The sequence below is a fragment of the Bos grunniens genome, chromosome 14 (assembly GCF_055505025.1).
Source record: "Bos grunniens cultivar Pamir isolate PY7600 chromosome 14, Bosgru_T2T1.0, whole genome shotgun sequence".
NCBI classification, from domain to species: domain Eukaryota; kingdom Metazoa; phylum Chordata; class Mammalia; order Artiodactyla; family Bovidae; genus Bos; species Bos grunniens.
The window spans coordinates 51,291,852-51,317,809 of NC_141178.1; the positions used below are offsets into that span (position 1 = coordinate 51,291,852).

General features: G+C 37.1%; 1 protein-coding gene and 1 pseudogene across 8 annotated transcripts in view; both read right to left on the reverse strand.

Moving 5' to 3' along the window:
- The window catches only part of MCMDC2 (minichromosome maintenance domain containing 2), a 41,333-nt gene extending 20,226 nt beyond the window's left edge, over positions 1 to 21,107 (reverse strand). Inside the window, exons 1-10 of one of the 7 annotated variants that reach the window (XM_086336722.1) lie at positions 20,745 to 21,003; positions 18,481 to 18,673; positions 18,258 to 18,388; positions 18,120 to 18,179; positions 15,710 to 15,905; positions 14,437 to 14,559; positions 14,214 to 14,318; positions 11,768 to 11,893; positions 9,044 to 9,281; positions 168 to 373 (exon numbers count right to left, since the gene is read on the reverse strand). In XM_086336722.1, the coding sequence (XP_086192848.1) occupies positions 168 to 373; positions 9,044 to 9,281; positions 11,768 to 11,893; positions 14,214 to 14,318; positions 14,437 to 14,559; positions 15,710 to 15,905; positions 18,120 to 18,179; positions 18,258 to 18,388; positions 18,481 to 18,574 (1,279 nt within the window). In that variant the 5' untranslated portion in view covers positions 18,575 to 18,673; positions 20,745 to 21,003. Of the gene's footprint in view, positions 1 to 167; positions 374 to 7,905; positions 9,282 to 11,767; positions 11,894 to 14,213; positions 14,319 to 14,436; positions 14,560 to 15,709; positions 15,906 to 18,119; positions 18,180 to 18,257; positions 18,389 to 18,480; positions 18,674 to 20,744 lie in introns of those variants that run through there. The other 6 variants (XM_086336721.1, XM_086336716.1, XM_086336717.1 and 3 more) reach the window with 6 other exon arrangements.
- On the reverse strand, positions 3,973 to 7,938 carry LOC147359406 (nuclear ubiquitous casein and cyclin-dependent kinase substrate 1 pseudogene; annotated as a pseudogene). Its single transcript, XR_015140794.1, has one exon. The product of XR_015140794.1 is annotated as a nuclear ubiquitous casein and cyclin-dependent kinase substrate 1 pseudogene (transcript).
- Positions 21,108 to 25,958: the final 4,851 nt, after the last annotated feature.

Here is a 25,958-nt window from a genome sequence, read left to right on the forward strand (position 1 = left end):
TCTAGTATTCTTGCCTGGAGAATCCCGTGGACAGAGAAGCCTGGAGGGCTACAGTCCATAGGGTCTCATAGAGTCAAACATGACTGAAGTGATTTAGCACACTCAACTCCATGACACTGATGGAAAAGTTAAATAGGTAAAAATTAATTTGAAGAAATATTGTTTACCTGACTGGAGCTGTTCAAGTTTATCTTTTTTGTGTGAAGCCAAGTCTCCTATAAAGCAGATACCACCTTTAGCTAGCAAAGCACTGCCAGCTTGAATGCTAACTGCTCCAGTTCCATACTTATTCCTGGATACAGTAGGGAAAATTTCAGTAGAGACTGAATGACGTATACCACGGGGCACAAGGCTTATACTAAAATTCAAAAGCCTAAGGGGAAAAATAAATCATTAATTACTACTATTTAATATTTGATTTTCAGAAGTCATAATGTATAATAGCTATACAATTAGATTTAATTTGATTTAATGTTTATTGAGCACTAGTGCTAGGGATAAAAACATATATGAGATTTGGTCCTCAACTTGGAAAGCTCACACCTTAGAGAGATGAAAACAAAAAAGTAAAATACGATATGATGAGTACTAAAATAATGCTGTGAGGACATCCATAAAAGATTTATTTCTTCCTGGAAAAAAATCAGAGAAAGCTATAGAGAGATGACATTTGAACCAAGGCTTTCTCTTTTGATGCCCTGCTTTCTTTCATTTTTCAAAACTTCTGCATTTAGGTTTTGCAAATAGTCCATCATGACTACCCCTGCTACCTATGTATCAACATAACTCTTGATACATCCTGTTGCTTTCTAATATCTTTGCCAATTGCCTCAAGCCTCTTCATTTCTCAAATTTAAATTATAAGAAAAGAATATGATTAACTTAGCTTAGCTTTTAAATCCTTGCTGCAGAAATCATAGCTTGCTGGTGCGATCTACTATGATGACCAGACACACACATACAATGCAAAAGAGGGTGAAGCAGATCTCTTAAGAATGGACAGGTAAGACACTATAAAATGTCTAGAATATGTGTCATTCCAGGGAATTCAGATGTTAATTTGAATATATGTAAAATGGGTAAGATGTAGAAGGAAAATTTGCAAGTCTATAGGGCAGCAGTTCTCAACCCTAGTTCACTTTAAAATCACCTGGGGAGTCAACAGTCATGTGAAAAGATGGTCAACGTAAAAAATCATCAGGGGAATGCAAATCAAAAACACAATGAGATATCACAACACACCTATCAGAATGACAGTTATCAAACACACACAAACCCAAAAACCAATTGTTGGCAAGCATGTGAATAAAGGGACCCCTTATGCACTGTTGGTAGGAATATATATTGATATAGCTTTTTATGGAGAACAGTGTGGAAATTCCTCAACAGAGTTATCATATGATCCAGCAATTCCACTTCTGGGCATTAATCCAAAGAAAACAAAAACATTAATTGGAAAAGATATATGCACCTCCATGTTCATTTCAGCATTATTTACAATAGCCAAGATATAGAAACAATCTAAGTGTCCATCAATAGATGAGTGGATAGAGAGATGTGGTGTGTATATATACATATATATAATGGAATATTACTCAGCCATAAAAACAATGAAATCTTGACATTTGTGAAAACATAGATGGGCCTAAAGGTTATTATTCTAAGATACTTTAACAAAAAAATTGCTTGGGGTCTTTAAAAAATTCCAATGCTAAGCCATACTCCACACAATATAAATTATAATCTTTGGGGGTGAGCCACAGGCATAAATATTTTAAAAAATATTTTTCTAGATGATTCTAACAGGCAGGCAGGCTGAGAACCTAACCATATGGAACAATGGGACTCAAAATTGGCAAATCATCAAAATTAACTGAGGAAGTTTTTGAACTACTGATATAAGGTCACAGAGAATAAGACACAAATACAAAAATCAACGCTATCTCTAATATATTCAAAGCAAATACTTAAAAATAAAATTAACAAAGCACTACCACTTTAACAGCATCAGTAGAGTTCAGTTCAGTTCAGTTCAGTTGCTCAGTCGTGACTGACTCTCTGCAACCCCACGGACTGCACCACACCAGGCCTCTCTGTCCATCACCAATGCCTGGAGTTTACTCAAAAGCATGCCCATTGAGTTGGTGATGCCATCCAGCCATCTCAGACTCTGTCTTCCCCTTCTCTTCCTGCCTTCAATCTTCCCCAGCATCAGGGTCTTTTCCAATAAGTCAGTTCTTTGCATCAGGTGGCCAAAGTATTGGACTTTCAGCTTCAGCATCAGTCCCTCCAATGAATATTCAGGACTGATTTCCTTTAGGATGGACTGGTTGGATCACCTTGCAGTCCAAGGGATTCTCAAGAGTCTTCTCCAACACCACAGTTCAGAAGCATCAATTCTTCGGCGCTCAGCCTTCTTCACAGTCCAACTCTCACATCCATACATGACCACTGGAAAAACCATAGCCTTGACAAGATGGACCTTTGTTGACAAAGTAATGTCTCTGCTTTTTAATATGCTATCTAGGTTGGTCATAACTTTCCTTCCAAGGAGTAAGCGTCTTTTAATTTCATGGCTGCAATCACCATCTGCAGTGATTTTGGAGCCCCAAAATAAAGTCTGACACTGTTTCCACTGTTTCTCCATCTAGTTGCCATGAAGTGACGGGACCGGATGCCATGATCTTCGTTTTCTGAATGTTGAGCTTTAAGCCAACTTTTTCACTCTCCTCTTTCACTTTCATCAAGAGGCTCTTTAGTTTTTCTTCACTTTCTGCCATTAAGGGTGGTGTCATCTGCATATCTGAGGTTACTGATATTTCTCCTGGCAATCTTGATTCCAGCTTGTGCTTCATCCAGCCCAGTATTTCTCATGATGTACTCTGCATATAAATTAAAGAAGCAGGGTGACAATATACAGCCTTGACGCACTCCTTTTGCTATTTGGAAGCAGTCTGTTATTCCGTGTCCAGTTCTAACTGTTGCTTCCTGACCTGCATACAGGTTTCTCAAGAGGCAGGTCAGGTGGTCTGGTATTCCAATCTCTTTCAGAATTTTCCACAGTTTATTGTGATCCACACAGTCAAAGGCTTTGCCATAGTCAATAAAGCAGAAATAGATGTTTTTCTGGAACTCTCTTGCTTTTTCCATGATCCATTGGATGTTCTCCAAGCCAGGCTTCAGCAATACGTGAAGCGTGAACTTCCAGATGTTCAAGCTGGTTTTAGAAAAGGCAGAGGAACCAGAGAGCAAATTGACAACATCCGATGGATCATCGAAAAAGCAAGAGAGTTCCTCTGCCTTTTCTAAAACCAGCTTGAACATCTGGAAGTTCACGCTTCACGTATTGCTGAAGCCTGGCTTGGAGAATTTTGAGCATTACTTTACTAGCATGAGATGAGTGCAATTGTGCGGTAGTTTGAGCATTCTTTGGCATTGCCTTTCTTTGGGATTGGAATGAAAATTGACTTTTTCCAGTCCTGTGGCCACTGCTGAGTTCTCCAAATTTGCTGGCATATAGAGTGCAGCACTTTCACAGCATCATCTTTCAGGATTTAAAATAGCTCAACTGGAATTCCATCACCTCCACTAGCTTTGTTCATAGTGATGCTTCCTAAGGCCCATTTGACTTCACATTCCAGGATGTCTGGCTCTAGGTGAGTGTTCACACCATTGTGATTATCTGGGTCATGAAGATCTTTTATATACAATTCTTCTGTGTATTCTTGCCACCTCTTCTTAATATCTTCTGCTTCTGTTAGGTCCATACCATTTCTGTCCTTTATTGAGCCCATCTTTGCAAGAATTGTTCCCTTGGTATCTCTGATTTTCTTGAAGAGATCTCAGTCTTTCACGTTCTATTGTTTTCCTCTATTTCTTTGCAATGATCACTGAGGAAGACTTTCTTATCTCTCTTTGCTCTTCTTTGGAACTCTGCATTCAAATGGGTATATCTTTCCTTTTCTCCTTTGCTTTTTGCTTCTCTTTTCACAGCTATTTGTAAGGCCTCCTCAGAGAGCCATTTTGCTTTTTTGCATTTCTTTTTCTTGGGTTGGTCTTCCTCCCTGTCTCCTGTACAATGTCACAAACTTCCATCCATAGTTCATCAGGCACTCTATTAGATCTAGTCCCTTAAATCTATTTCTCACTTCCACTGTATAATAGTTTGGGATTTGATTTAGGTCATACCTGAATGGTCTAGTGGTTTTCCCTACTTTCATCAATTTAAGTCTGAATTTGGCAATAAGGACTCATAATCTGAGCCACAGTCAGCTCCTGGTCTTGTTTTTGCTGTCTTCTCCATCTTTGGCTGCAAAGAATATAATCAATCTAATTTCAGTGTTGACCATCAAGTGATGTCCATGTGTAGAGTCTTCTCTTGTATTGTTGGAAGAGGGTGTTTGCTATGACCAGTGAGTTCCCTTGGCAAAACTCTATTAGCCTTTGCCCTGCTTCATTCTGTACTCCAAGGCCAAATTTGCATGTTATTCCAGGTGTTTCTTTTTTTTTTTTTTTTTTTAATTTAACATGGCTTTCATTGGGAAAGGGGGAGGAGGGGGAAGAGGAGGTCTTGACGAAGAGACCAATAGACAAAAAAGGTAAATTAAACATACAATGCTTTTCTTTAAAAAAAAAAAAGAAGAAGAAAAAGAAGAAGAAAAGAAGAAAATGTTGTTTTCAACAAAAGGGAAAAAAAGTATTGAAAGCCCATGAGTCAAGCCATAGCCAAAACCATATTCTATCTTAAGTAGCTTTTCTTTTTTTCCCCTCTTTTTCTTTTTTTCTCTCTCTTTTTTTTTAAATAAAATCCCTCCCCAGACCATCATCACTTTTAATCTTCCCCAGACTGGGCTTCATCTTCAGAACCTTCATCCCCAGATTTCTCAAGTGGAGGGCTTGAAGACATTTTCTTTTCCAGAGGGCTTTCTGGTTCCTTATCTTCTTCTTTGGGAGAAGGAGTCTTTTCCTTTGATGCCTTTGAAGCTGTGGGGCGACCCACGTTCCCCTTGCCTTTCACAGGACTTGGCGTCACTGTGGCCTTTAGCCTGGACTTCGGCATTTTCTTTTCTTTTCTCTCAGGCTTCGACTTCTTAACCATCTTTTTGTTTTTCTTTTTTGAACTGCCAGAGTCACTATCATCATCATCTTCTACTAGGAAATCCTCATCACTGCCGGAATCTTTCTCCTGGAATGGCGCCTCGTCCTCCTCTTCTTGCTCCTCCTCACTGCCCACATCTTCCATGAGCATCTCCCTCTGTTTAGAGGCTGCTTTAGAGGCTGCCTGCCCTTGCTGGCACACATTTTTATGATCTTCTTTTTCATCTTCACTGTCCTCTGCTGAATGAGAATCATCCTTCTTAGTCTTTACATCTTTTTCTTCCGAGTCCTCACTATCTTCCTGTGAATTCTTTCCAGATCGCCTCTTATTTTTAGCTTCTCGGGGAGATGATCGAATTTTCTTAGCTGGAGGGCCTGAATCTCTTCCATAATCTTCATCAGCATCATCGGATTCCTGAAATTGTGAATAATCAACGACCTTCCTATTTCTGACAGGCCAAGACATGTTCGCTGTCGAAACAGGACCGAGTCGAGGAGCCAAAGACCAGGACCCTCCCCACCCCACACGCTTGGCGCCCCTCCCCCCAACTTTAGCTCACGAGCCCCGAGCTGCTGGCTTCTCAAACTCCGCCGCTCCCTGGTTCAGGGGCCCTTAACCAGAGAAGCCCCCCACTCCCCAGTCTCTTCAAAATGTCCAGGTGTTTCTTGACTTCCTACTTTTGTATTCCAGTCCCCTATAACGAAAAGGACATCTATTTTGGGTGTTAGTTCTAAAAGGTCTTGAAAGTCTTCATAGGACCGTTCAACTTCAGCTTCTTCAGCATTACTGGTTGAGGCATAGACTTGGATTACTGTGATATTGAATGGTTTGCCTCTGAAACAAACAGAGATCATTCTGTCGTTTTTGATATTGCATCCAAGTACGGCATTTTGGACTCTTTTGTTGACTATGATGGCTACTCCATTTCTTCTAAGGGATTCTTGCTCACAGTAGTAGATATAATGGTCATCTGAGTTAAATTCACCCATTCCAGTCCATTTTAGTTTGCCAATTCCTAAAATGTCGATGTTCACTCTTGCCATCTCCTGTTTGACCACTTCCAATTTGCCTTGACTCATGGACCTAACATTCCAGGTTCCTATGCAATATTGCTCTTTATAGCAACGGACCTTGGTTCCATCACCAGTCACATCCACAAATGGATGTTGTTTTTCCTTTCTCTGTCTCTTCATTCTTTCTGGAGTTATTTATCCACTTATCTCCAGTAGCATACTGGGCACCTACCAACCTGGGGAGTTGATGTTTCAGTGTCCTATCTTTTTGCCTTTTTGTACTATTCATGGGGTTCTCAAGGCAAGAATACTGAAGTGGCTTGCCATTCCCTTCTCCATTGGACCACATTTTGTCAGAACTCTCCACCATGACCCGTCTGTCTTGGGTGGCCCTACACGGCATGGCTTATAGTTTCATTGAGTTAGACAAGGCTGTGGTCCATGTGATTAGATTGGTTAGTTTTCTGTGATTGTGGTTTTCAGTCTGTCTGCCTCTGATAGAGAAGGAAAAGAGGCTTATGGAAGCTTCCTGATGGGATAGACTGAGGGGGAAACTGGGTCTCCAGCTTAACAGCATCAAAAATACCAAATACTTAGTAATCAACAAATTACGTACATGACCTTTGCAATTTACTGAAAGAAATTAAGATTTAAATAAAAGGAGATATATACCATATTCATGGATTGGAAGAATGAACATTGTTAAGATGTAAATTCTCCCCAAAATTGATTTATAAGTTAAAAGCAGTTCCAATCAAAATTCTTAAAGGCTTTTTTGGTGTGACGGAGGTTGGTAATAACATATGGATTCTAAACATTTTAAGAAAATGCAAAGCACCTAAAATAGTGAAAACAAATCTTAAAAATGAAGAATAAAGTTGCACTACCTGATTCAGACCTTAATATAGAGCTTCAACAATCAAGAATGTGAGGCATCATCATAGACAAACAAGTCAAAATAGCACAAAAGAAAGTTCAAATAGATGTATACCCAGTTAATCTGTGTACCTAAATTTATAACCATATAACCAGTTTAACAGATTTTCAATACTGGTACCACAGCAATTCAATGGGGAAAGGAAAGTCTTTTCAACAAATAGTATGGAAAAGTTTGATAAATGCATAGGAAAAACATTAATCTTGACTCCTACCTTGCATATATACAAGGTATATACAGAAACTGACTTGGAATAGATAACAGACCTATTGTAAAAGTTAAACCTATATGCTCCTAGAAGAAAACACAGAAGAATATCTTCATGACCTTGGTAGGCAGAGACTTATTAAACAGAAACCAGAAAACACTAAACATAAAAGAAAATAATAATCAAAACTAAAAGGTCTGCTCATCAAATATATCATTAAGAAAAAAAATACAAACTATTTTTGTACCTGGAAGAAAAATTTCGTGATACATGTGACAATCGATGTGCATTCAGAACTCCATTTAAAAGTCAGCAAACAACTTGACACTTCATAACATGAGTAGCAAATAAGTACATGAAGAAGATTTCAGATCAGTAGTCATCAGGGAAATGCAACTTAGAAATGTAATGAGATACCATTTCACACACACTAGTATGGCTAAATTGAGAAAGACTGACAATACAGGATGTTGGTGAGGAGAGAAACATCTGGAACCTTACCTCATTGGCTGGAATGTAAAATTGCACAACCACTTTGAAAAACTGTTTGGCAGTTTCTTATAAAGTTACATACACCTATCTTATGACACAGCAATTCCACTCCTAGATATTTATTCAAGATAATGAAAACACAAATCTACAAAAAGACTTGTACAAGAGATGTTTATTGCAGCTTTATTTATATAGTCAAAACATGCAAAACCCAAATGTCCATCACTAGGGAAATGGAGAAACAAATTCTGGGACATTTATATAATGGAACACGACTCATCAATAAAAACAAGTGAACTCTGACACACACACAACAGGACCAATCTCAAAAACATGCTGAGCAAAAGAGATTAGATCCTAAAGAGGATGCATTGTGTGATTCTATTTATACAAAATTCAAGAACAGGAAAATTAACTTATGGCGACAGAAATCACCTGTGGAAATAGGAATTAACTAAGAGAATAAAGGAACTTTCCAAAGTGATGGAAAATGGAAATGTTTCATGTCTTATTGAGGTGATGGCTATAGGAATGCACGTTATCTGTCAAGATTCATCAAATTGCATACTTAAGATCTTATTACTTCACTTTATGTAACTCTTACCTAAATAACAAAACACCAAATCTCTCATACAGCCCCAAATACTACAGGAAAAGGTTAATGACAAACAGAAAGAGAGACAAGGGCTTTAATTTGCAGAGGTATCACAAATCAACAAGAAATAAGCAGATTAATTTAAAAATGGACAATGGTTACAGTGTCCATAGAAAAATAATAAAAAGTGTTTAATAAATTCTAAATGATGCTAAAGCTTACTTCTAGTTAAAGAAATGAAAATTAAAATAAAATACCAGTTTCCACCCATCAGAGGGCCAAATTTAAAAGTCTAATAATACCCAGTATTGGTGAAACTGTTAAACAAATATTCTCATGCTCATTAGTGGAAGATTAAATTGGTGCAATCCGTGGCAGTTAGCACTATATTTATGTTATGATTTAATTTTAATGTTAGCAAAACATCACCTGTCCAATTAAGTTAGAGCTAATTGGACTTTTATTTTTCTAATTTAAATTTCATTCTATAAATTTGTTTTTGCCTTATAATTGCACATACTATATTAATATATGAAATTCATTCCTAGCTTTTTGAACATTTAAGTAAACTTTTTAAAAAGAGTACTTGCTAGTGGGGAACAATTTATATCAGATAAATTCTAAATATCTGTCTTATAATAATCTTTATGGAAAAGATTTATGCAAAGCTGTGATCAATTTGTAATGGCATATATTTTACCTGTCTATGAGTAGAGTATCACTTGTTACAATTAAAATATCCAAGAAATTTTCCAGTTCCTTGTTACGGTCACTTGTCTGTACTAGACTCATTAGCAAACAGAGCTTGAGCAAATTGTAAGTCCCAGGAGGAACAATCTGTGATGCAAAGATGTTGGCAAGTATGGCTGTAAACTTCCAGCATGAGCTGGAGGTCAGAGAGAGGAGACACCTGAAATTGTCACTAATTCCTGAAGGAACTGAAAGTAAATATTAATACACATATTAAAAAGGGCTTTAAAACAAGCAAATGACATACAGACTAGATGTGCCACATTAAAATTATTACAATGATAATAAATTATGATTGGAGGTCACTCTGGTCTATCATTTCTACCCAAGGAACATAATAAAAGGACGCACACCCTGTGTGCCCACATAGATTGCCTGTGGGTTGCAAGTAAATTTCTAATTTTTTCTTTTAAGACCTATGTGAGCAAAGTCAGATCATGAGGCTCCTGTATCACAGTGTTTCCTTTATATTTCTGTGTTTGAAACAGTATCACATTTAGTGAGGGCTAAAAAGCAGAACTGAATATTCTGCTTTAGCGAGGGCTAAAATCAGTCCTGAATATTCTTTGGAAGGACTGATGCTGAAGCTGAAACTCCAACACTTTGGCCACCTGATGCGAAGAACTGACTCATTTGAAAAGACCCTCATGCTAGAAAAGATTGAAGGCAGAAGGAGAAAGGGATGACACAGGATGAGATGGTTGGATGGCATCACCGACTCGATGGACATGAGTCTGAGTAAGCTCCAGGAGTTGGTGGTGGACAAGGAACCCTGGTGTACTGTAGTCCATGGGGTCGCAAAGAGCCAGACACAACTGAGTGACTGAACTGAACTGAACTGAAAAAGCAGAATGGGATATATTTGAATGCTTCTGTTAAAAGGGAAGATTTATACCCTACTACTTTAACATAGACTATAACATTCTAGATCTTCTCCACTCCCTTATTTTGTCCAACTCCTGAAAGGGATGAGCAATTTAATCCAATGGGTCAGTTTGGGAAGAGCTGTGCACATATTACTCAGTCCCTTTCTCTTTCCTCTTGGGCTGTCTTCACGGAGCAATGATTTCTTCTATTCAGCCATGTCCATGGACTAAGGGAGGCCTACCTAGGGTAGGTCTTGTCACATTTAGGTGGTTAAATCTGCCTAATTCTAGAGTTTAGCAGGAGAAAGCACACTTCACCTACATATAAGTCATGTTCTGCTACCAAATCAGTAAATTTTAAAACATTTCATAGCAGAAAATACTGAAAGGATCTTTAAAATGTCTATTGTTCATTAATGCTTTCTTTCTTCAATATTTTTATTCTTTTAATAAGTTTTTCTCTTCAAAATAAGCAGAGGTGTCTTGAATTCATTGTATTTAAATTCAACTTGAAAGAAAGTGAAAGTGCTAGTTGCTCAGTAGTGAGCAACTCTTTGTGACCCCATAGACTACATAGCCCTCCAGGCTCCTCTGTCCATGGAATTCTCCAGGCAAGAATACTGGAGTGAGTAGCCATTCCTTTTTCCAGGGGATCTTCCTCACCGAGGGATCGAACCCAGGTCTCCCACATTGCAGGCAGATTCTTTACCATTTAAGCCATCAGGGAAGCCCTAAATTCAATATGGGCCTCTGTTATTCTAGATAGCTATCTCAGTTCAGTTCAGTTCAGTCACTCAGTTGTGTCCAACTCTTTGTGACCTCATGGACTGCAGCATGCCAGGCCTCTCTGTCTATCGCTAACTCCCAGAGTTTACTCAAACTCATGTCCATTGAGTCGGTGATGCCATCCAGCCATCTCATCCTGTCTTCCCCTTCTCCTCCTGCCCTCAATCCCTCCCAGCATCAGGGTCTTTTCAAATGAGTAAACTCTTCGCATCAGGTGGCCAAAGTATTGGAGTTTCAGCTTCACCATTGGTCCTTCCAATGAATATTCAGGAATGATTTCCTTTAGTATAGACTGGTTGGATCTCCTTGCAGTCCAAGGGACTCTCAAGAGTCTTCTCCAATACCACAGTTCAAAAGCTATCTAGTGATTCAAAAAAAAAAAAATCTATTATTCAAGATTTAACTAGCCTGTCTTACATTTAGATATTTGTTTGCCAAATTAAGAGTAGATCTGCTCTTCACTTTTGTTTACTTAGTGCTTAATTAAGTTGGAAGAAAATTATCAGTAATAAAGCAGATATTTTGGCACCCAGCTACCTTTGCCTCTTATTTCTCGATTGGCTAAAAACTCAGATGAGGAAGAGGATGCTATTTCATCCAGCTCTTTTTCTCAACCACAAGTTACTTAGCATTGCCTTAGCTAGAAAACAAAGGTAAGAAAAACTTTTAGACTACTCTTTAACTCCTGGCATCTTAAAACATTCTTCTCATTGGTAATTACTTTTTAAAAAATCTAAATAGAGTTTAGCCAAAAGAAAAGAATCATTCCTAGGGGCAAGTTTCCACATTATCCTGCTTTATTTCCTTCATAGCATTTATTATCTGAAATTGTCTTATTAATTAGTTTAGATTTATTCACTATCTACCATATGATTTAAGGGTGGGAATCTTGACTGCCTGATCACAACTCTATCCCTAGTGTTTTGAAGAGTGTCCAGCACACAGGCAGCCAATACTTGTCTCCTGAACGAATGGATTTAAACTTGCAAGTATTGTTAAAATGATATTAACATTTTCCTTACCTTTTGGAATGCAAAAAGTGATACTATTTGCTTCTACACAGACAGCAGTTTGTGATGTTTTTACACAGGTTGGAATTCCAATAACCTTATACTCATTTCCTATATTCATTTTATTCACTGATTCATCTAAAATTATTAAAGACAAAAGAAAATATGTGTTTACTGAATGAAACTTTTACTGATGATATGGTTCAAAGATCTAAAACCAGTAACAATTTAATAGTTCAGTTAGCTGTTAAATATTTACTTTTGTTTAGTATAACATGCATACTGAGTGACATGAATAATATAAATTGAGGTACTTTTACTGCTGATAAATTTTGATACATCATTTTGAGCCAGTGATGAATTAACTTCAAGAAGTATGTAGCATAGCAACTAAACAGTCTCCTAAACTCTGTTTAAATGAAACATGTTTCCATTAAATAACAAAAATGTTAATAAAAGACTTTATAAGTAATAATTTTATTTGGGAAGAAAATTATTTTTAAAAGTATTATGTACTGTCTATAATATAGGCAAGGTACTTTTAAACACACTATGTAATTATAAACTTTAAGACAAATATTGTTATCCCCATTTTATATAGAAAGAAACCAAGAGGTTAAGTGGCTTATACAAGGCTAAAGTAGTTAAGTGCTTAGTCATTCAGTCATGTCTGACTCTTTGTGACCCCATGGACTGTAGCCTGCCAGGCTCCTTTGTCCACGGGGATTCCAAGCAAGAATACTGGAGTGGGTTGCCATGCCCTCCTCCAGGGGATCTTCCCAACCCAGGGATTGAACCCAGGTCTCCCGCATTGCACATGGATTCTTACCGTCTGAGCTACCAGGGAAGCCCAAGTAGTTAAGTAGCCGAGTTGAAATTCCTGTCTGGGTCTGCTCCTGTCTAAAGTCTACCCACAAGACACTTTACTAGGTTCCTCTCACCTTTACGGATTGAGCAAAGCCTTTGCACAAGTTCAAAATTTATTCTGAAAAACTAAAAAGTCTTGATCCTCCATTACACAGTTAGAATTTGGATGGTTGTAAAGCTGTGAAAGAAAGGCTTACAAGCATGAGCAAGGATTAACCTCCCTCTGTGAGTAAACAGTGATCCCTGTTTCTCCCTCTCTGTTCTTTCTCTCTCTCTCTCTAGCTCCAAAGAGTATATTGGTAAACCCTGGGAAGAATCAGGCCCAAGACTTCAGAAAATAAAAACCCCAAACCAAATAAACAAACCAACACTCCCTCTTCCCCTACCCCCCCAAACCCCTGAGGAAAATTAAATAAATCATTTTTCAGCTGTTCCCTGGACTCTTAGAGTTTGGTGAATGTATCCTGAGGTCAAAAAAGGATCAAGAGAAAGGCTATGAGACTGGGAAGTCTGGGTATCTCTTCTGATAATCCCCAAAGGCCTCCTTTTATTAATTTAATTTAAAAAAATTCATTTGGGTTCTATTAAAAGTTTATTTGAAGAAAGGGTTTTCTACTAAAATATATGTTGGATAGTCACTTATATTTCTATATTGTAATGTATGGTTTGTATTCAGTAGAATTAAGTAGTTAAAATAATAGACTTTGCAGCTAGAATGCCTGAGTTTGAATCATGGTTATGTCATGTGCTAGCTGTGTAACCTTGGAAAAGTTATTTAACTTCTCTGTGCATCCATTTCCACACTGTAAATGGAGACAACAATTGAAAGAGTTGAGAGTTGCTTTGATTAAATGAGTTAATATATGTAAAAGTGTCTGGCACACAATACTTGGTATTAAAAATTATAGTCATCTGGGCTTACATGCCTGCCTTGTCCTTGTCAAGCCATGGTGAAAAGAATTCTTGTTTGAGTCTCTACTTTCCAAACTCTTGAGTTCCTTACACATGTTTGCATCCAAAATCTCTCTTTAAAAACAGTTTAATTCTTCCAATTTTTAGCCCAAGAAAAGTGGCTGAACCCATCCTCATTTTCACAATTCTGGCTTCTTAATGAAGACTCACTCTTCCCTGGGTGATTGATACTGATAATGATTTCCTCCTTTATTGTAGAATCTGTCTACTCACAGGTCTTAACCCATGGAGTTCATTCATTTATTGAATGAATTTACTTACTAAATTTTTACTACGTGCAGTAAAAATTCACGTCCTACCCTCATGAACATTATATTTTAAAACATTAACTCCAATACTTACATAAGACATACACACACAATAATGGGAGATTATTACTGTAAATAACTGTCACCCTGAGATTTAACATAGTGGTTCACAGCATGTGCTAATATCTTTTTAAGTGAATGTTGTGTGACTGAATAAATAATTGGTACATTAGCTGTTTATGATTCTAAAATATTTAAGAAAGAGAAGACCTATGATTATCAAGCTATACAAGTACCATGTATAAATACCATGTTTATACCATGTATAGCAAGCATAAAGTCAAGTACATTTTAGTGCAAACAGGTCTTACCTCTGAGGAAGACTGTAAGAGATTGAAACCTAAATGGCTGGTTGTTACAATATCCTTGAAAAGCATGAAGTGACTCTGCAGTAATTATTTCAACTATCTGTTTATCTGAATGCAAAAAGCAAAAAAGAATTAGTTATTAGGATATATATTCAATTTAATTTCTACATTAAAATATCAGACATTATTTTAAAAATTATAATTATAAAACAGAAATGCATTTTACCACCAAGTACTCTAAATTTTCTGTCTTCTTGAAGTGAAGATGAACATAGATTACACAAAAAGTCATTTCTTACTGTTGCAGATTCTGTAGCACCAGGTACATGCACTCTTATATACTGAAATCCTGAAAGAAAACAGTTAAGCTAAATTTGCCTTCAGATTCAGCTTTCTATTTTCAATCCTTTTGTCGAGTCGTGAAGTCGCTCAGTCGTGTCTGACTCTTTGCAACCCCATGGACTGTAGCCTACCAGGCTCCTCCCTCCATGGGATTCTCCAGGCCAGAGTACTGGAGTGGATTGCCATTTTCAATCCTTTAAAATGAATCTAATTCAACATATAATTAAATTGGGTTTGGATGTGAGTTCACAGCAGTTCAATGGCTATTTTTTGCCAGGCACTGTGCTAAGGCACTGGTTTTATGGATATTTAAATACACAATTTCAATAGGTGGTGACCAAAAACAGACAATTTCAATACAAAGTGTTCAGAGAGAAGACAGGAGGGGCAACCAACCCAATGAGAGGTGGGGATGAACGGAAAAGTTGTCCTGGAGAAAGACTGAATGGAGTTAAGTCAAAGAGTTGAGAGAAGACATTACGTGGAGAGGGAACACCATGAACAGTCATGAAATTGTGTGAGAGAACAAGTACATCAGCAACACAAGTACACCTATTAAATTATAGGGGAGAGGTGGGGAAGAAAGAATGAATTTCAAGGTTATACAAAGTAGAATTGTAAACATTGTGAAAGTCACTCAGTCAGGGTGCAACTCTTTGCAACCCCATGGACTGTGTATTCCATGGAATTCTTCAAGCCAGAATACTGGAGTGGGTAGCCTTTCCCTTCTCCAGGGGATCATCCCAACCCAGGGATCGAACTCAGGTCTCCCGCATTGCGGGCAGATTCTTTACCAGTTGAGTTATGAGGGAAGCCCTTGTAAGCATTGAAAGTGAAAGTCAAGTTGCTCAGTGGAGTCCGACTCTTTGCTACCCTATGGACTGTAGCCTGTCAAGCTCCTCCATCCATGGGATTTTCCAAGCAAGAATACTAGAGTGAGTTGCCATTTCCTTCTCCAGGGGAACTTCCCGACCCAGGGATTGAACCCTGGTCTCCCACACTGCAGACAGACTCTTTACCATCTGAGCCACCAGGGAAGCCTAGGAGACACCAAATTTTATCCCATCCTTTTTATGCTATGAATGTTTCGTAACTAATTATAAACATGATTTAAGATTAAACAATAAATTATTTTGATTTTACATTTTAATATTTACCTTTTGAAAGAGGGCATGCTTCATCTGAACAAAGAAATCTTGCACCTTGTGTATACTTGGTTACAGTTGTCATTGCAATCACAATTCCTTGCATTGTATAAAATCTTTGAGATGTATAATCACGTGGAAACTCACAAAGATCAAGATAATAACTTGGCAGAGGAGGTAAATGTGTTAACTTCAGCACTATATTAATCTAATAAGAACATAAAAAATAGTATTAATAAAAAGCGCAGATCCAATTGGACTTGCATTACAATATAGTAAATATATTTGTAGAATAAGTCAAATAAATGATTTGTTAGTATTAGGAACCAATCTTTTGAGCATTAAGAGAAAAGATATTTAAATGTAAAATTAAAATGCAAAATCCTTATAATCTTTTAATTAAAAGTATTATGAACTATTATCTTTCTTTAAAAACATATATTTCCGTAGAAAATAACAAAATTCTGTAAAGAAATTATCTTGCAATTAAAATTTTAAAAATAAAATAAAATCAGGGAAAAGTTAAAAAAAAAAAATATATATATATATACACATTTCCTCACCATTCCCTGAAAAACTTATTTATAAAACAATGACAACCTCATAGCAATAAATACTTCTCATGCCCAGATATCTAAATATAATTTCTCACTGAAAGGAACCAGAGCTCCTTAGGAAAAATGGCTAGTTTCAGGTCGGGGGCAGAAAAGACACTAATGAAATGTATCAAAAGGAAATAAGAACAAACTTTAAGAAGCCCCCAGTGAAAAAAAAAAAAAGAAGCCCCCAGTGACCAAAGTTAGAGAATATAAACATCAAAAAAAATGACAAAGATTCACTGAAACATATCAGATATATTTAAAAATGCATGTATTGATAGCTCCTCATAATTTAAAAATGGAAAAACAAACAAAAAATATTGTTCATCATTGGAAGCTGCTATATTTCAACTTATCACTCCAAGAATTTATAAATGGAAAGAATCAAACATTTCTTATGCTTTTCCTGTACAAATTGTATTGCAAGGTAATTAAACAGTTGATGAGAGAAAAACTTCTCTTGCAGGATAATTTTAGCTAATAAACATTGAAAGTTTTCTAAAATCTGGAAAATCACAATTTTGCAACTCCTAATGAAATAACGGAATCTAGGCAATGATTCAGGAGATCTGGGTTCGATCCCTCAGTCAGGAAGATCCCCTCGAGAAGGAAATGGCAACTGGCTCCAGTCTTCTTGCCTAGAGAATCCCATGGACAGAGGAGCCTGGCAGGCATGGGGTCACAAAGAGTCGGACACGGCTAACACACATACAGGCAATGATTATCAATGACTGCAAAAACTGAGGTGAAAGCTGATGGTAGACTGTGATTTGGAGGGGTCTGACTGACATCATCTGCACCCACCGATCAATTGTGGCATTGCTAAAAGTGGGACCACAGAGAGGGCACGTCTAATGTAAGGCAGTATGAACATGTGACACTATAATATATTCTTGTCGAAATGAGTTGAATTTGAATCTAAGCAAGTATAATATTTAGAAGCAACTGCTATTTTTCAGAAATATGGGGTCTAGGGAATAAGGTAAATACCACATTAACATAATCAGACAAGCCCAGATTATAAGACATTTTACAGGACAACTAACTGCTGCTGCTGCTGCTAAGTCGCTTCAGTCCTGTCCGACTCTGTGCGACCCCATAGACGGCAGCCCACCAGGCTCCACCGTCCCTAGGATTCTCCAGGCAAGAACACTGGAGTGGGTTGCCATTTCTTCTTCAAAAATTCAATGGCATAAAAAGGGAAGGGAAGGAAATGCCTCCAGATCAAAAAAGACATAGTGAGATATAAGCACCAGTTATAATGTGTACATCTTGTTTTGATCTTGACTTGAACAAATCAGCTGTGAGAGATTCTTGAGAATCCCAATTGGGCAAATTTAAATTTGGGCTGGACAGGATATTAGACGATACTAAGAAATTACTGTTTTTTGTAAGGGGTAATACTGTCATTGTGGTTATAAAAGAAAAATGTTCACAATTTTTAGAGGTTGATACATACCAAAGTATGTAGGGGTGAAATATCAAATGTATTTTAAAGATTTGCCTTAAAATATTTCAGAAAAAAACTGATGATGCAGGTATGGCAAAATATTGCAAACTATTAAATCTGAGCAATAGATAATATGGAGGTTCATTGTATTATTCTCTTTATTTTAGGGTATGTTTGAAATGTTTTATTATTAAAATGTTTAATATAAGTGATGTTATAAATGAATGCAGGAAGTAAAGATGTGTATGTAGTCCACTGAACTTTGAAAAAATGTTTTAATAAAAAATATATTTTAATATAAAAATATTTATTTACAAGTTATCCTGAAAGTACTATACCTTAATTTTTTTTGTTAAATTTAACTAAAACTTACTTGAGTTTCAGTCTGCAACTGTCCAATTAGTGAGAGAGTCTTAACAGCAATATAACAGACCTGTGATTTCAAACAAGAAAACCAAAGAAGTTATGGAAGATTCCATGTGGCATAAAATTATTTCTTTCTTTAACTTACTGATTGAAAAACTTGAGCAGCTTTTAAAGGCTGGTGTAAAATGTGATTTCCAAGTTCAGCATCCAATTCAACAATATCAGAGGGATTTATTAAAACATTGAATCGATAGACAGCATAACTTTGTTTTGAATCTGTAAAAATACACAAATTTTAAAATGAAGTTAGTTATATGTAGGACTTTATTTTAAAGTTTCTAAAATAAAGTCACCTTTGCTAAACATACCATTGTAGTATTTGCAATCATCTATGAACTTCTGGAGGCCTCCACTTCTGTCAAGATAGATAAGGGCTGCCTCTTTCATTTTTAGATTTGACATTTTCTTCTAGTTAATGATTCTTCTCTTTTACTAACTGCTTAAATCACAAGTGCTAGTGAAGACTACAGAGACTGATACTCATAGAAAATATAAGAACACCTAGAAATAAAATAAAATTTACATTTAAGGATATAAAATAAAACTGTTTACACTATTAAAGGTAAAACTGAGAGTGAAATAAAATGAGGTAAAATTTTCCACTTAAAAAAATTCCTAGGAGTTCCGTAGCAGCCTAGTGGTTCGGATTCTGAGCTTTCACTGCCTTGACGCAGGTTTAATCCCTGGTCAGGGAACTGAGATCCCACAAGCTGAGCAGTGCAGAAAAATCCTACCCAAAGGGAAACCACACTTCGGCTTCTTTTGCCAAATGATATTTTATTCAAGACTAGGTTATGAAATTCTTCACAAGATTGCAAATTTAAGAACAGGATCCTCAAATGTCTCTTTACAGAGTAAGTATACCAAAATACATTTGTTGAAAAAAATATTAGATAATGAGGTCCTAGCCTAAGGGATCTGAAAACCTGGTTCTAAATCCAGAGTTTTCTAGTTGCTGTAGGGAAATCACTTGACCTCTCTTGGCTAAGTATCTTCACCTGTAGGAAATTAAGGGGTTGTATTAGATGATAAGGCCTCTTCTGGCTTTACATTTTTTTTCAGTGACCAACATAAAACATTAAACCATAGCATTGAGAGTGGAATACATAAAATTAATTTAAAGATAGATAGCAAACAAAAATTGGAAACAATATATGCCAAATATTCGTTCAGGTGCTAGGGATAAGATGATTAAGATTGAATTCTGCCTTCAATGAGGTGCCAATTTAGAGAAGTAAAAAATAATGACTATCACATTTATTCATTATCAAATATTTATTGGGCATTTACTATTTAATGGATATCATCCTGTCCTAGCCACTGGGGATACAAAGATCAGTAAAATAAGTTCCCTATTTTTCCAAGAGTACAGTGAGGGAAAGCAGACATGTAAAAAAGTTAAAATTCTGTACAATTTATGTGCTATAAGAGAAATATTAATGTACTAGAGAGCACAGAAGGAACTGTATATGAAAGAGTTCACTAAACTTGGGGTCTTCCTCGTGTAGGGGTAATAATATTTTCTATTGTTTTAGGACATTTTGATTTAATATCGTTGAGTCATAGACATTTAAAGGTGACATTTCAGTAACTGGCGGAGAGTTAAGTGAGATTTCAGTAACTGGAGGAGAGGTGAAGAGAAGAAAAAGTTTTTCAAGGATAGAGGTAATCTCCCTTCTCCCAATTTTCACGCCTACACTATTGAATCCACACCCCTGCTACTTGTTCAGCTCATTTTCCAAAGCGAGACTGTCCTTTTGGCTAGTACATGGAGGGCGAGGGGGGGCGCCGGCAGGGAGGCGGGGAACTTCAGAGTTTCTCAGTGCCCCTAATCTAAATAAAACGATCTCAAAGCGTGTGTTGTGTTCAGAACGTTCCATGTGTTTCATCAGACCATAATTTGGAGGCCGAATGATGGGAGACTGCTAATAATGAAATGTTTCAGTGAAGTTCAACAGGGTTGAAAAATTTGGAAGTCCATAATGATTATATAGACAAAGGGAAATCATCAAAGTTTTTTACAGGGGAGTAATATGGTCAGATTTTTATTTTGGACATCAGTGCCTGCTGCCAGAGTGGAAAGAGGGGTTGGAATAGAGGAATTCTATGATCAGTTTCTAGTCTTTGGAGATACGTAGCCCAACCTAGGGCATTAGGAATGAAAGAGAATGGAGGGGATGGATTCTAGACTTTTAAAAATTTCACGCCGGTCTACTGGTGTGGGTGGATGCTGCTGCTCTAAAAAAATACCAAAGTCTGGGGAAGGGTAGGGAAATGACAAGGTGAAATTCATTTCAGATATGCTGACTTTGATCGGTTCTGAGGACGTCCAGACAGACAGAAGAATTAAGGCGACGTAAACTAGGGCTTGGCCTTCAGTAATTTTAAAAAGACCAGAGATAACGCTCTGGGTATCACTGGTGTAAAGCGGAGGTCCTGGAGTACTGGCATTATCAAGGAAGCGGACAGTGGAGGAAAAGACAGGAACCCTTTGGGAAAGCATTAAATAAGCCAACAGGGACAAAATGTGACAGGTCTCCCCACAGCCTAAAGAACCCAAGTGCTGGTTCACCAGAAACAGGCGCAGGTCGGGTCTCCTCTCCTGACGGAGTCAGCACGAAAACACCTCACAATCAAAGTGGATGGAAGCAAGTCCGGCCTCACATCCTGAGCTCCAGGACCTCTTCCACCCACAGAGGCACTGTGGACTGTGCCTGTGGACCCCAGCCCAGCGGGGTGTGACACCCTTCCACCCACCGAACCTCTCCTGTCACGCGCCACCTGGAGCCCAGGAGCCAGCGATGTCCTCGCGCGCATGCGCGCATCTCTGGGCCGTTGGTCGCGCAGAGCTTGCTGGGGTTGCCCCTTCCAGTCACCAGAGCACCTAGTCTGACCTGCACTCCATCTTCTTTAATATAACGGCTCTTGCTCGCTCCTTGCGAGGCAAAGAACAGAGAGAAAGATAAAAAAAACGTTGGTTGTGTCAAGTTTGTTAAAAAGCTTACATAAAAATCTCCTGGTGGGAATGCAAAATGGTGTAACAGTTCAGAAAACATTCCCTGATAAAGGACCACAGAGTTATTACATGACCCAACAATTTCGTGCCACATATTACATATTATACATATTATGTATAGATAGTATGAGAAAGAATGCAAAACGTATGTTCACACAAGAACTTACATGTGAATGTTTGTAGTATTACAATAGCCAAAAAGTGGAAACTGATAAATGGGTAAATAAGATGTGGTATATCCATATAACATGATGTTGTCAGTTCGAAAGAATGTCTGTTCAACTGAACTGACTTTTAATACTCAAAAGAATCAGTATTAAAATGTGCCACAACATTGATAAACCTTGGAAACACTATGTAAAGCAAAAGAAGCTACATAGGAAAGGCCAAATATTATAAGATTCCATTTATGTAAAATGTTCAGAAATAACAAATCTGAGAGTGAGATAATAGATTAGTGGTTTTCCGGGGGATTTAAGGGGAAATGGAGAGTGACTGCTAATGGGTATAACTTTTTTAAACTGTGGTAATTCACATAAAACTTACCATTTTAACAGTTTTTAAGTGTACCGATCACTGGTGTTGAGTACATTCACATTGTGAAACCTCACCACCATCCACCTCCAGAACTTTTTCACCTTCCCAAATTGAAACTGTCCCCCTTAAACAGTAATTCCCCATTTCCCTGGCTCTCTACTTTCCTATCTGCCCCTGAGAGCAAGCTGGGTTCTGTCTCCATGAATTTGACTACTCTGGGTACCTCATGTAAGTGGAATCAGTGTTTGTCCTTTGTAACTGCCTTATTTCACTTAACAAAATGTATTCAAGGTTCATCTACATTATAGCATATCAGAACTTCCTTTTAAAGGCTGAATAATATTCTATTGTATGTATATACCACATTTTGTTTATCCACCCCTATAGGTGGAGAGGGAAAGGGGGATGACAGAGGATGAGATGGTTAGATTGTGGCATCACCAACTCGATGGACATGAGTTTGAGCAAGCTCCAGGAGTTGGCAATAGACAGGGAAGCCTGGCGTGCTGCAGTCCATGGGGTTGCAAAGAGTCAGACATGACTGAGTGAACTGAACTGACCCATATAAGGCTTCTTTTTGAGGTGATGAAAATGTTCTAAAATTCATTGTGGTGATAGTTGCACATCTCTGAATAAATTAAAAGCCAGTGAATTTTACACTTTAAATAGGTGAATTCTATGGTATGTGAATTAAATCTCAATAAAGCTGTTACCAAAAAACCAAAGCTTGTGCTGAGTCCTTCCCTGTTAGTATTAGTTTGAACAGTTATCAATCTTGCTGTATTTCATTGGGTTGGGGGGATCCAGGAGTTGGAAGCCTGGACCACTTTCCTTGGGAAATAATAGAAGCCACTCCTTTCAATACTTAATAGGGTTGACAAAACACCACAGACTTTGTTTGTTCCTATGGGAGAATACCATCTATGTGAGCGATGAGGTAAAGAAAATGTTTTGCTGAACTAGAAATCAATCTGCAACAGCAAAGGTCTGTTAAAACTGTCTTGTACTAAAATCCTGTGGTTATGAATACTATTTTATATGAGAAGAACTAGACTATGGGCTGCTAATGGATCTTGTTTTAAGGTAGAATCAATTCTTCTGAAAGGTATTTATTAATATATATACAAAAGTTTTGGTTAATCAGTTAACTGTAATGATTCATTTCCATGCAAAGTAATAATGGAGTTTTAAATCAACCAAGTCCAACAAAACCTTCCAATAGGTTTTTATGTATTTAGTACATCCTTTAAAGTATGTTAGACATAGAAAAAACACTTAAAATTTTAAGTATTCAGTGCATTACTGCCTGTTGCAAATTCTCTGAAAATGAAAATATCTAGAGTCAAAATTTCATTGCTTCTGATTGCTACATTGTTGTAAATACTTATAGCATTTTATTGTTTTAGGAGATCACTGAACATCACAAACAAAATCTCAGTGGCAGGTTAAGAATTAGAAGCCTCCCAATAGGAGGCTTGAAAATTTAAAGTAGATACCCAGTGTGTAAAACTAGTATGCTTTGCAAGAAGCAACAATTTAATTTTAGATACACATATAGGGCATCTGTTGGGAAGATTTATAAAGATAAATACATTGTAAGTGATTGGTTCATTTTAATTTTTTAACTTGAATGTGGTGGTGTGAAAGAGGACTGTTTTATGCAAATCAAAGTCCTTTCCATTCTCATCCCCTCTTCCATTTTTTCCTCTTTCAGCAACTAACTACACAGGACCTGCTGTCATGCCTTTTAAAGATTTAAAAATTTTAGAGCAGTTTTTTTTTCACAGCAAAATTGAGCAAAAGTTAACAAGTTTTAGGTAGAAACTTAGATCTTTCTTCCTAATATATGCATTCAATGATATAAGTTGAATTATATCAATTCAAGCCAATTATCTCCAAGCACTGTTTTCTCTTATCTACAAATTTTGATTATTGTTTTCATTTTCATTTAGTTCAAAGTATTTTAAAATTTCTCTTGATATTTCTTCTTTGACCTATGTGTTACTATATGTTATTTCATCTTCATGTATTTTGGGACTTTTCAGTTATATTTGTTATTGATTTCTTGCTTTGTTCTGTTATGGTTTTAGAGCAGACATGATATAATTTCTATACTTTTCAATCTGGTTAACTGTTTTTTATGGTCCATGATTTGACCTATCTTGGTGAATGTTCCATGTGAACTTGAGAAGAAAGTGTATCTGCTATTTTTGGATGAAGCAGTCTATAGATGTCAATTATATCCAGTTGATGGATGGTGTTGAGTTCAGCTAAGTCCTCACAGACTGCTGTCTGCTGGACCTGTCCATTTCTGAGAGGACTGTTGAAGTCTCTAACTATGACGGTGAATTCATTTCTCTCTCCTTAGTTTTATCAATTTTTGTCGAACGTAGTTTTATACTCCGTTAGGTGCCTACATATTAAGGATTGCTATGTCTCAAAGAATTGACTCCTTTATCATTCATTATGTAATGTCCTTTATGCCTGGTAACTTGCCTTTCTCTGAAGTCTCCTCTGTCTGAAATTAATATAGCTATGCCTCCTTTCCTCTGATTAGTATTAGCATGCTATATATTTTTTCCATCTATTTACTTTTAATCTGTATGTCTTTATATTTAAAGTGGATTTCTTACAAACAACATAGAGCTGGGTCTTGATTTTTGACCCACTCTGAAGAAAATCTTTTAATTGGTGCACTTAAGACCATTTATGTTCAAAGTGATTATTGATATAGTTGGATTAATATCACATTTGTCACTGTTTTCCATTTCCTGGCTCCTGCTTTTGTCTTCTATTCTCTTTTGCCTTTCGTGGTTTTAACTTATTCTAATTTCTCTTTTTTTAGCATATTTTTTCCTTTTTTAAACTGATTGTCCTAGAGTTTGCAATATATATCTACAATGAATCAAAGCCCACTTTCAAAGAACATTAATGGCTTCACAGGATAGTGAAGTACCTTAGTGCAAATACTTTATATGACAACAAACTAATCTTACTCTCTCCCTCTCATCCCTTGTATGATGATGTCATATTACTTATGTAAAAGTATGAGTAAGCATATTTATACATTATATACATACTCAAATAACATTATTATTTCAAACAAACAATTATCTCTCAGATCAATCAGTAAGAAAAATAAGTTTTTATTTTACCTTCACTTATTCCTTCTTGGATGCTCTTTCTTTACGTAGATCTGAGTTTCTGAATTATATAATTTTCCTTCTCTCTGAAAGTGAAAATGTTAGTCACTCAGTTGTGTCCAGCTCTTTGCAACCCCATGAACTGTAGTCCATCAGGCTCCTTTGACCTTGGAATTCTCCAGGCAAGAATACTGGAGTGGGTTGCCATTTCCTTCTCCAAGGGATCTTCCTGACCCAGGGATGAAACCTGGGTCTCCTGCAACTCAGGCAGATTATTTACCATCTGAGCCAGGAGGGAAGCCTTTCTTCTCTTTAAAGAACTTCTTTTAACCTTTCTTGGAAGGCAAGTCTATTGGCAACAAATTACCTCAGTTTTTGTTTGTCTTGAGAAAGTATTTCTCCTCTACCAAGCTGGTGGGCTTTTCCCTCTCTTCACTTCACTCTCTTCTTGCTATCATAATTCCTGAGGAGAAGTCACATGTAATTCATATCTTTGTTTCCCCTGGCTTCTTTCAGGAATTTTTGTCCCTAATTTATGCCTAGGTATAGTTTTGTTTTGTGGGTTTTGCATTTATTCTGGTGTTCTCTGAGCTTCCTGTATCTGAAATTAATTTGGAGAAATACTTCTATTCCTTTTTCTCTCCTTCTGGTATTCTCATTACACGTTAGTCACATCTTTCGTAGCTGTCCAACAGACTGAGTATGTTTCTGTTTCCTCTCCTCCCACCTCCACCCCTTCGGTGGGACAGAATTGCTAGAATGGACTGGACTTGGGTACTTCCCTTCCCTTCCGTCAGTTAGGCTCTGATAAAACTGCTGTGAGTCAGGTTCAGATTAACTAGTTTCTTCTGGGAGCAAGCCTTGTTAAGAACACAGTGCTCTGGCATATTTGAAAATGGTTCATTTTCCCTCCTCATACTGGAAGTACAAGGAAATGTTTTTCTTAGTATTTGTGAGAAGTTGGTTCAGCCCTGTGACCAGGTTCCCCTGGACTTCTGAACTCTCAAAAAGCTGTGCACATGATCTCTAGCATTTGTTATATAGGTTTTGCCACCGCTGCAGTGCCTCCTGCAGGGGTTGTCTGCTCCAG